This window comes from Chiloscyllium plagiosum, chromosome 1 (assembly GCF_004010195.1).
Source record: "Chiloscyllium plagiosum isolate BGI_BamShark_2017 chromosome 1, ASM401019v2, whole genome shotgun sequence".
NCBI classification, from domain to species: domain Eukaryota; kingdom Metazoa; phylum Chordata; class Chondrichthyes; order Orectolobiformes; family Hemiscylliidae; genus Chiloscyllium; species Chiloscyllium plagiosum.
The window spans coordinates 4,765,551-4,777,801 of record NC_057710.1 but is presented as its reverse complement, the minus strand read 5'-3'; the positions used below and the strand labels follow the sequence as shown (position 1 = coordinate 4,777,801).

General features: G+C 46.7%; 1 protein-coding gene across 1 annotated transcript in view; it reads left to right on the top strand.

Annotated features, from left to right (window-relative positions):
- The first annotated feature begins 3,594 nt into the window (after positions 1-3,594).
- Positions 3,595-12,251, top strand: part of LOC122554146 (sepiapterin reductase-like) — a 20,899-nt gene continuing 12,242 nt past the window's right edge. The window contains exons 1-2 of the mRNA XM_043699148.1: positions 3,595-3,955; positions 6,644-6,702. Of these exons, the coding sequence (XP_043555083.1) occupies positions 3,625-3,955; positions 6,644-6,702 (390 nt within the window). The 5' untranslated portion in view covers positions 3,595-3,624. The remainder of the gene's footprint in view (positions 3,956-6,643; positions 6,703-12,251) is intronic.

Sequence of the window (12,251 nt, the reverse complement as noted above, 5' to 3'; positions counted from 1 at the left end):
TTCACGCAGTCTGTGACTGAATGTTTTTGGAATGAGCTGCCAGAGGAAGTGGTGAAGGCTGGTACAATTACAACATTTACAAGGCATCTGGATGGGTAAATGAATAGGAAGGGTTTAGAGGGATATGGGTCAAATGCTGGCAAATGAGACTAGATTAATGTAGGACATCTAGTCAGCCTGGACATGTTGGACTGAAGGGTCTGTTTCCATATTGTACATCTCTATGATGTGTACTGCCAAAAATACAACACTACCTCCACTAGTCCCACTAATCTGAACCCTTGAATATTTTTACACTTTAAGTGCTCATCGAAGTTCCAAGGTTATGAGGTTTCCTGCCTCAGATCCCCTCCCAGGAGGTGCATTCCAGACCCCTATCACCCTCTGGTGAAAAAAACTTTTCCTCAAATCCCCTCTAAACATCCCGCCTTTCACTTTAAAATTATGTCCATTCATACTGACTTTTCAACTAAGAGGAATAGCTGCTTTCTATTCACTCTGTCCATGTGCCTCACAATCTTATACACCTCTGTCGGTCCACCCTCGACCTTAGCTGCTCCGAAGTAAAAAAGCCCAAACCTATCCAGAAACAAAAACCGAAATTGCTGGAAAAACCCAGCAGGTCTGGCAACATCTGTGAAGAGAAATCAGAGTTAATGTTTCGAGTCCCGTGACCTTTCCTCAGAATTTAGCCAGCCTCACTTCATCACTAAACCGCCCCATCTCAGACCACATTCTGGTGAGTCTCCTCTTACACCCCCCTCCAGTGCAATCACATCCTTCCTACAGTGCGGTGATCAGAACTGCACACAGCATTCCAACTGTGACCAAAATCCTGTACAGCTCCAACATAACCTCCCCGCTCTCCCAAAGTGCATCACCTCATATTTATCAAGGTTAAGTTCCATCTGCCACTGATCTGCCTATCTGATCAATCCTCCTGTACCTTAACACCTTCCTCCTCACTGTCACCCGGCTAATCTTTGTGTCATCTGTAAACTTGCTTATCATCTCCCCTCATATCCTCATGCCCATCTTTCCTGAAGATCACAAACAGTAAGGGAGCCAGCACTGACCCCTGTGGTACACCACTCAACACCGGGTTCCAGGCATACAAACAGCCTTGCACCACCACTCTCTGTCTCCCGGCACTAAGCCAATTTTGGATCTACCTTGCCACATCACCCTGGATCCCATGTGCTTTTACTTTCAAGGACCTTGCTGAAATCCATATAAACTCCATCGACTGCCCTACCAACATCCAAATACTTGGTCACCTCCTCAAAAAACTTCCACCGGATTTGTCAGGCATCTCTCTGCCAAAGCCTTGCTGACTATTCCTGATCAAACCTTTAAATGGAGATTAATGCTCTCCTTCACTATTTTCTCTAATATCTTCCCTCCCACTGATTTGACACTCACGAGTCTGTAGTTCCCTCGTCTATCCCTCTCATGATTTAGGTAAAGTGGAACCACATGAGCTGTCCTCCAGTCCTCCAGCACCTCCCTGTGGCCAGGGAGGAATTAGAAAGTTGGGTCAGAGCCCCTGTAATTTATTCCCTCTTAGCCCTAGTGTACAACTCATCCAGGCCTGGGCATTTTGTCCATTTATAAATCTGACAAAACCTCCAACACCTCCTTGCATCTCATATCAATCTGCTCATGAACTTTGCAGTCCAATCCCTCAAATTCTGTACTTGCAGAATTTTCCCAAGTAAAGACAGGTCTTAAATATTTAGTTATCACTCTAACAATGTCCTCTGCTTTCACATACAGGTTGCCCCCTTAGTCCCTAATGGGCCCTACTCTTTCCCTTGTTATCCCCTTCCTCGTGATATACTTAGAGATTCTCTCTAACCTAGTCTGCCAGCCCCTTCTCATGCCCCTTCTTTGCACTCGCCCTCTGCAGTCCTCCACAGCCTCTGGTTTTTTGCTGTATTTCTAATCGTAATGTGTCTCTCTTTCCCTTTTTATCCAGTTCTGCAGGCACAGAGTACAGAATACAATCAGGAGCTCTGCAGGCCATCCCACCATTTCATACCTTCACCACTTCTTTCTGTACACCTCGACCAGCCCAGTTGTTCACTTTTTCAGGCAGCCTAGTACCAGCTGGGATTTAGCTGGCACATAATCTTACCTGTAAAATCTCACAATTGTCAACTGAAGTCCTCAAACTTAAAGGCCACAATCCAACACACACTTACATTCAGTACTGAAAGAACACTGCACTGTCGGCGGGTCAATGTGAGAGAGTGCTGCACTATCGAAAGGTTAATACTGAGGGAGTGCTGCAATGTCAGCAGGTCAGCACTGAGGGAGTGCGGCACTGTCAGAAGGTTATTACTGAGGGAGTGTGCACTGTTAGAGGGTCATTACTGAGGGAGTGTGTACTGTTAGAGGGTCATTACTGAGGGAGTGCTGCACTGTCAGAGGGTCATTACTGAGTGAGTGCCGCACTGTCAGAGGGTCATTACTGAGGGAGTGTGTACTGTTAGAGGGTCATTACTGAGGGAGTGTGTACTCTGTCAGAGGGTCATTTCTGAGGGAGTGTGCATTGTCAGAGGGTCATTACTGAGGGAGTGTGCACTGTCAGAGGGTCATTACTGAGGGAGTGTGCACTGTCAGAGGGTCATTACTGAGGGAGTGTGTACTGTTAGAGGGTCATTACTGAGGGAGTGCTGCACTGTCAGAGGGTCATTACTGAGGGAGTGCCGCACTGTCAGAGGGTCATTACTGAGGGAGTGTGCACTGTTAGAGGGTCAGTATTGAGGGAGTGTGCACTGTCAGAGGGTCAGTACTGAGGAAGTGCCGCACTGTCAGAGGGTCGTTACTGAGGGAGTGCCACACTATCAGAGGGTCAGTACTGAGAGAGTGCTGCACTGTCAGAGGGTCAGTACTGAGGGAGTGCCGCACTGTCGGAGGGTCAGTATTGAGGGAGTGCCACACTGTCAGAGGATCAGTACTGAAGGAGTGCCACACTGTCGGAGAGTCCATACTGAGGGAGTGCCGCACTGTCAGAGAGTCAGCACTGAGGGAGTGCCACACTGTCGGAGGGTCAGTACTGAAGGAGTGCCACACTGCTGGAGGGTCAGTACTGAGGGAGTGCCACACTGTCAGAGGGTCAGTACTAAAGGAGTGCCACACTGTTAGAGAGTCAGTACTGAGGGAGTGCCACACTGTCAGAGGGTCAGTGCTGAGGGAATGCCAAACTGTTACTGAGGGAGTGCCGCACTGTTGGAGAGTCAGTACTGAGGGAGTGCTGCACTGTCAGAGGGTCAATACTGAGGGAACGCCACACTGTTAGAGGGTCGGTACTGAGGGACTGTGCACTATTGGAGGGTCAGTACTGAGGGAATGTAGGAAAGTCAGAGAGGCATGTCCTCCTAGAATCCCTACAATGAGGAACCAGGTCAGTCAGCCCATTGAGTTCACACCAGCCCTCTGAAGAGCAGTGTCCCTTTGGTATTAATGACAGAGAGGTTGTGAGCCCTGCCTATTAGCCAAGGCTGGGTACGTGAGCGTCCGAAGCTGCTTGGTCACACGTAGTGACGGAGGGGAGAGTGTGTGTGTATGTGTGTGTGGGCAGGTCTGGGATCTGATGTCAGAGGAAGTCAGTGCGGGAGGATGGCTGCAGGGCGGAGAGACGCGGCTGACCTGGGCAGGAGCCTGTGTATCATCACGGGGGCGTCCCGGGGGCTGGGCTGGGCGCTGTCCATGGTGCTAGCCCCCCGGCTGATGCCGGGCTCCCACCTGGTGCTGGTGGCCAGGTCCGGGGAGCGCCTGCAGCAGCTGGAGGCTCGGCTGCTGGAGGAGAGCCCGGGGAGGGGTGGCCAAGTCCGTCTGAGCCGAGTTGAAGCAGACCTGAGCCGGGAAGAGGGTTTGCAGCGTGTCCTGAACACGGCGATCAGCACAGAGGGAGCCGCTCCGGACAGACTGCTGCTCATTAACAACGCGGGTGAGGACACATTACACCCCACTCTCCACTCTCCCCCCCCACCCAGGAACTCTGACCAAACACAACACAAATGGCATTGAACTCTCTTCCTGAATGTGAGATAAGGCAGAACCACTGGGTGGCGACAACATATTGCTACAGCTCACTCAGTTGTCCAGTTCAACCAACAGTGGCCCCCAAGTGCTGTTGTGGTACAGTGGTAGCGTCCCCTACTTCACAGCCAGGAGGACTGGGTCCAGGTTTCAGATGCATTTCTCCACAGGTTGCTTGGATTAGAGGAGGCAGGGTGGTTAGCACTCCTGCTTCACAGCACCAGGGAGCCGGGTTCGATTCCACCCTTGGGCGACTGTGTGGAGTTTGCACATTCTCTTCATGGGGTTTCCTTTGGGTGCTCTGATTTCCTCCATCAATTCCAAACATGCGCATGCTGGGTGCACCAGCCATGGGGAGCATGGAATAACAAGGGGCTGTGTGGGATGCTCTTCAGAGTTTGCCTTGGTGGGCCAAATAGCTGGCTTCCACACTGTAAGAGTCCTCAGAGTGATATCTGTTAATGACCCAAAGAATCTGCCACATTCTCCTATCAGAGAAGGCACTTATGGGTATCACCAGCAGTGCGATAAATTTATATATTACTGTGAGACAGGTTTACATAAGTCATAGAGTCATCGTGATGTACGGCACGGAAACAGACCCTTCGGTCCAACCCGTCCATGCCGACCAGATATCCCAACCTAATGTAGTCCCACCTGTCACCACCTGGCCTAGATCCCTCTAAACCCTTCCTGTTCATATACCCATGCAGATGCCTTTTAAATGTTGCAATTGTACCAGCCTCCACCACTTCCTCTGACAGCTCATTCCATACTCGCATCACCCTCTGTGTGAAAACATTGCCTTTAAGGTCCCTTTATATCTTTCCCTTCTCACCCTAAACCTATGCACTCTAGTTCTGGACTCCCTCACCCCACGGAAAAGCCTGTCTATCCTATTCATGCCCCTCATGATTTTATAAACCTCTATAAGGTCACCCCTCAGCCTCCGACGCTCCAGGGAAAATGGCTCCAGCCAATTCAGCCTCTCCCTATAGCTCAAATCCTCCAACCCTGTAAATCCTTGTAACATCCTTGTAAATCTTTGTTCAGCAACACACCCCAGGACCTTACCATTAAATGTATAAGTCCTGCTAAGATTTGCTTTCCCAAAATGCAGCACCTCGCATTTAGCTGAATTAAATTCCATCTGCCACTCCTCAGCCCATTGGCCCATTTGATGAAGATCCCATTGTAATCTGGGGTAACCTTCTTCGCTGTCCAATTTTGGTGTCATCTGCAAACTTACTAACTATACCTTCTATATTAACATCCAAAACATTTATTTCAATGATGAAAAGTAGTGGACCCAGCACTGGTCCTTATGGCACTCCACTGGTCACAGGCCTCCACTCTGAAAAACAACCCTCCACCACCACTCTCTGTCTTCTACCTTTGAGCCAGTTCTGTAACCAACTGGCTAGCTGTCTCTGTATTCCATGAGATCTAACCTTGCTAATCAATCTCCCATGGGAAACCATGTTGAATGCCTTACTGAAGTCCATACAGATCACGTCCACTACTATGTCCTCATTAATCCTCTTTGTTACTTTTTCAAAAAACTCAATCAAATTTGTGAGACATGATTTCCCACGCACAAAGCCATGTTGACTATCCCTAATCAGTTCTTACCTTTCCAAATACATGTACATCCAGTCCCTCAGGACTCCCTGCAACAACTTGCCCACCACCTGACTTACCACCTTTCTTAAACAGTGGCACCACGTGAGCCAACCTCCAGTCTTAATCCAAGGTGGAGGATGGGAAAAATTTCTGGCTGTAACAGGCTGCTCCTTTTTTGAGGTATTTTAGGTGTTGGAGGTGATTTCCTTGAATTCCCTGAGCATATATGCTGTTGCAATTGTTTTGAATTCATTGGTCTCTCACATTTATGTATTACAACCCGACAAGTACAGTGAACAGTGACTTGTTTTTTAAAAAAAAAGCATTTACAGGATGAGAGTATTGCTAACTAGGCCAGCATTTATTGTCCATCCCTAATTACCCAGAGGACAGATAAGAGTCAACCACATTGTTGTGGGTCTGGAGTCACATGTCTGCCAGACCAAGTAAGGATGGCAGATTTCTATCTCAGTGAACCAAAGAGTTTTTCCTGACCATCAACGTGGTCATCAATCAAAACTTCTTCTGTTTTTTTGTAGCCAGAAATGTTATCACGCACAGCTAAGTGACCTCCCACCACTAAAATCACCATGACTTTGTCTATTTTTGGAAACTACTAACCACCACCAGTAATCAGCCAATATCATTAAGATTCTTAATCCCAGATTTTTATTATATTCAAATTCTAACTTCAGCCAAAGTGGGATTTGAGCCCAGGATCACAGAACATTATCTGGTCTCTCAAGTAATAGTCTAGCAATTATGCCATGGGGCCGTTTGCTAAATGTCAATATCTCGCTTAAAATATGGTCTGCAGCTGGCATTTAATTTGTATTTACTGAGTTAAGAATTAAAATAAGATTAGCAAGTAAAATAAGCTTCTTCTAGCCTTAAGCTAAACATGCTGTGTGAGAGAGTTGCTGATTAATTGGTTAAACAGGTTGAGTCTAGTCTTTTTTCACTGTCGCAACAGAGCGTTTCAGTGCAAGAGCATCTGTGCAGCTTGCAAGCAGAGTACAGATTTCTAGCACAGTGAGAACATGAACAATAAGCTGGAGTAAGCCTTTCAGCTCCTCGAGTCAAGAGTGTGGTGCTGGAAAAGCACAGCAGGTCAGGCAGCATCCGAGGAGCAGGAGAATCCTGATGAAGGGCCCATGCCCGAAACATTGATTCTCCTGCTCATCAGATGCTGCCTGAGCTGCTGTGCTTTTCCAGCACCACACTCTCGACTCTGATCTCCAGCATCTGTAGTCCTCACTTTCATTCCGCCCCTGGAGCCTGCTCCACCATTCAATACGATCGTGGTTGATCTCACCTCGGCCTCAACTCCACTTTCCTGTCTGCTTTCCATAACCCTTCAACCCATTACCATAAAAATCTCCTCCTTAAACTTATTCAGTGTCTACCACATGCTGGGGTTGTAAATTCCACAGATTCACGACCCTTTGAGAAAAGGGCGGCACGGTGGCTCAGTGGTTAGTACTGCTGCCTCACAGCGCCAGGGACCTGGGTTCAACTCCACTCTCAGATGACTGTCTGTTTGGAGTTTGCACATTCTCCCCGTGTCTGCGTGGGTTTCCTCCCACAGTCCAAAGACATTAGGTAGATTGGCTATGCTAAATTGTGTATAGTGTGCAGGCTAGGTGTATTAGCTGTGGGAAATGCAGGATTACAGAGATAGAGTAGGGGGATGCTCTTCAGAGGGTCGGTGTGGACTGGTTGGGCCGAATGGCCTGTTTCCACACTGTAGGTATTCTACAAAAAAAAGTAACTCCTCCTAATTGGTTTTAAATCTGCCACCCCTTATCCTAAACCTCATTCTGGATTGCCCCACAAAGGGAAAGACTCTCTCTCTATTTTGTCAATCCCCTTTCACATCTTACATCCTTCAATCAGATCTCTTCTCCTTTTTCCACACTCCACAGAGTTTAACATAGAACATAGAACAGTACAGCACAGAACAGGCCCTTCAGCCCACGATTTTGTGCCGACCATTGATTCTCATGTAAAGTAAACCTAATGTACGAACCCTCAAATTTCTGTGACCATATGCATGTCCAGCAGTCTCTTAAATATTCCCAATGACCTCGCTTCCATAACTGCTGCTGGCAACGCATTCCATGCTCTCACAACTCTCTGCGTAAAGAACCCGCCTCTGACATCCCCTCTATACTTTCCACCAAACAGTTTAAACCCACGTGTTAACAATTTCTGCCCTGGGAAAAAGTCTCTTGCTATCAACTCGATCTATGCCTCTCATTGTCTTGTACACCTCAATTAGGTCCCCTCTCTTCCTTCTTTTTTCCAATGAAAAAAGTCCGAACTCAGTCAACCTTTCTTTATAAGATAAGCCCTCCATTCCAGGCAGCATCCTGGTAAACCTCCTCTGAACCCTCTCCAAAGCATCCACATCTTTCCTATAATAGGGCGACCAGAAATGGACGCAGTATTCCAATTGCGGTCTAACCAAAGTTTTATAGAGCTGCAACAAGATCTCACGGCTCTTAAACTCAATCCCCCTGTTAATGAAAGCCAAAACACCATATGCTTTCTTAACAACCCTGTCCACTTGGGTGGCCATTTTAAGGGATCTATGTACCTGCACACGAAGATCCCTCTGTTCCTCCATACTGCCAAGAATCCTGTCTTTAATCCTGTACTCAACTTTCAAGTTCGACCTTCCAAAATGCATCACTTCGCATTTATCCAGGTTGAACTCCATCTCCACCTCTCAGCCCATCTCTGCATCCTGTCAATGTCCCGCTGCAGCCTACAACAGCCCTCTATACTGTCAACGACAACTCCAACCTTTGTGTCGTTTGCAAACTTGCTAACCCATCCCTCAATCTCCTCATCCAAGTCATTAATAAAAATTACAAAGAGTAGAGGCCTAAGAACAGCCCCCTGTGGAACACCACTCACCACTGACTTCCAGGCAGAATACTTTCCTTCCACTACCACTCGCTGTCTTCTGTCAACCAGCCAATTCTGTATCCAGACAGCTAAATTTCCCTGTATCCCATTCCTCCTGACCTTCTGAACAAGCCTACTATGGGGAACCTTATCAAATGCTGAACGGACTTGCTGAAGTCCATATACACCACATCCTCAACCCTCATCAACTTGTCTAGTAACATCCTCAAAGAACTCAATAAGATTGGTGAGGCATGATCTCCCCCTCACAAAGCCATGCTGACTGCATTTAATCAAGCCATGCTCTTCCAGATGGTCATAAATCCTATCCCTCAGAATCTTTTCTCACACCTTGCAGACGACAGACGTGAGACTGACTGGTCTGTAATTGCCGGGGATTTTCCTAAACACTTATGTTCAAACTGTGCTCCATTTTGATGAGAAAGATGTTGAAGCCTTCTTCAATTGACTTCAAGAATTAGTTAAGCAGATACAGTTTTCCGAGGACTTATAGTTTAAAATGCTTCAGACTAAGAACCAGTGAGGTGTTTGCAACGCTGTCAGATGAGGGGTCAAGAGATGATGCAGAGTTCAAAGAGGCATTTAAGTGCTTATTGATTGGTACCAGAAGTGTAAAGACAGCGGTTGAGAAACAGAAAGAAGGAACCTGGTCAGATTTATGTTGAGTTTGAAATCGTTCAACATAGTCATTTTGATAGAAGGCATCGGGCCTTAAAATTGATATGACCGAAGAAGCCTCAAAGTGAGATTATTCTGCTGGAGAAGTTTAAAACTCAAATCCAGAGATGATAAGAATTCACGCTGTTGAACGGCAAGATGTGGAAGTGGAAGAACAGCAGAATTCGAACATGAATCTGCGCTTGTGCATTAGACAAGATTTCGGTAATAGTTTCATGCTGTGAAGAATGGAAGTTGGCAGAACCTGCACTATGAAACAAAGAAAGTACAGCTAAGAATTTACCAAAGGTTAATAAAGAAGCTCTTGAGGCGGGAAAGGAGGAGAACGGCCACATGTGTTTCCACTGCGGGCAAGTGGGCTCCCAGTCCATGCTTCCCATCTCACGTCTGATAGCATCATAGTTTCCTTTTGCCCAATTAAATATCCTCCCATTCTGCCTGCTTCTCTCCTTCTCCATAGCTATGTAGAATGTGAGGCAGTTGTGGTCACTATCACCAAAATGCTCTCCCACTGCAAGATCTGACACCTGCCCCAGCTCATTCCGAGCACCAAATCCAAAATGGCCTCTCCCCTCATTGACCTGTCAACGTACTGAGTTAGGAAACCCTCCTGAACACAGCTTACAAAAACAGGTCCTTCCAAACCATCTGCTCGAAGGAGGTTCCAATCAATATTGGGAAAGTTAAAGTCACCCATTGCAACAACTCTACTACATTCACACTTTTCCAAAATCTGCCGACCTATACTTTCTTCAATCTCCCTGCTGCTATTGGGGGGCCTGTAGTAAACCACTAATGAGGTGACTGCTCCCTTACTGTTCCTAATTTCCACCCATACTGACTCGGTAGGTAACCATTGTTACCTCAACAATGGTAACTTCTGCAGCTGTGATACCCTCTCTGATTAGCAATGCTCCACCCCCTCCTCTTTCTCCCCCCCCCCTCCTCTTTCTAAATGCTCTAAACCCTGGAAAACCCTATAACATCCAGCAACCATTCCTGCCCCTGAGAAACCCACATCTCTGTTATGGCCACAACATCGTAGCACCAGGTACTGATCCATGCTCTAAGCTCATCACTTTTATTCCTGATACTCTTTGCATTAAGTTTGAGCCAACCTTTCTGTCTCTCTTGATAAGACAAACGCTTTCATCTCTGGAATTAATGTAGTGAACCTTCTTTAAACTGCCTCAAATGAAATTCCATCCTTCCTCAAGTAAGGGTAAGTGGTGCTCCAAGTGCAGTCTCACCATGCACTGTTGCAATCTTGCAACAACACTTCCCTGCTGTCATATTTGATTCCTTTAGCAACAAATGCCAAAATTCTATTAGCCTTCCTTAATGCAAGCTGCTGGACCCAAGGCTATGACTGAGCTCCCACTGCTGCCTGAGAAATTGGTGAAGCGTGCGGTAATTGCTTGGTTGGTGGGCGAGGGGGCGGTGCCTTTGTGTCCCCCTACTGGTCACCATCTTGTACTTGGCTCCTATTTCACTGCAATAGAAAGGACTGGTTGGTTAGTAACTGGTAACGGTTTTACTTTTAATAATGATTTGGAGGTGCCGGTGTTGGACTGGGGTGGACAAAGTTACAAATCACACAACACCAGGTTATAGTCCAACGGGTTTATTTGGAAGCACTAGCTTTCAGAGCTCCGCTCCTTCATCAGGTGGTTATCACTTCAGTGTCAGCTTGTACGAGAGGGCATAACTACAAATTGAGGGGTGCTAGATTTAAGACAGATGTCAGAGGCAGGTTCTTTATGCAGAGAGTGGTAAGGGCATGGAATGCCCTACCTGCTAATGTAGTTAACTCAGCCACATTAGGGAGAATTAAACATTCCTTAGATAAGCACATGGATGGTGATGGGGTAGTGTAGGGGACGAGCTGAGAATAGTTCACAGGTCGGTGTAACATCGAGGGCCGAAGGGCCCGTTCTGCACTGTACTGTTCTATGTTCTACATTCTATGAAAGGGTCAGGAATCTAACTTCAGGGACAGCAGAAAAGGGGACAACTATGAGAAGGGGGACAGTCAATGCATGACTGAAATGTGCACAGGATATGAAACAAGGTAAATGAGCTTATAGCACAGATTGAAATCGGCAGCTACAATGCTGTGGGTATCACAGAGAAATGGCTGCAAAGAGATCAGGGCTGGGAACTAAATATCCAAGGATACACATTCTACCAAAAAGACAGGCAGATGGACAGAGGGCAAGGCTGACCTTGTTAGTAAGGAATGAAATTCAATCAATAGCAAGAAGTGTTATTTAATAATGATTTGGTAAATAGTGCGGCCCAGGTAAATAGTGCGGTGAGGAAGGCATATGGCGTACTGGCTTTTATTGGTAGAGGAATTGAGTTCCGGAGCCCTGAGGTCATGATGCAGTTGTATAAAAAAATTCAATCAATAGCAAGAAGTGTTATCGAATCTGTGTTGGTAGAATTGAGGAACTGCAAAGAGAATAAGTAATTGATGAGAGTTGTACACAGACCTCCTAGCAGTAGTCAGGATGTGGAGAAGAAAATAAATCAAGAGATAGAAAGGGCATTTAAGATGGGCAATATTACAAGATGGGAGATTTCAGTGTGCAGGTGGACTGAGGAAGTCAAGAAAAGGAATATGTGGAATGTCCACAAAATGTTTCTTTTTGGAGCAACATTTGGTGGAACCCATTAAGGAACAAGGCAAAAGTGAGGACTGCAGATGCTGGAAATCAGAGTCTACATCAGAGTGGTGCTGGAAAAGCACAGCAATGTTTCTTTTTGGAGCAACATTTGGTGGAACCCATTAAGGAACAAGGCAAAAGTGAGGACTGCAGATGCTGGAAATCAGAGTCTACATCAGAGTGGTGCTGGAAAAGCACAGCAGGTCAGGCAGCATCTGAGGAGCAGAAAATCAAGGTTTCGGGCAAAAGCCCTTCATCAGGAATGGAGGCAGGGAGCCTCCAGGGTGGAGAGATAAATGG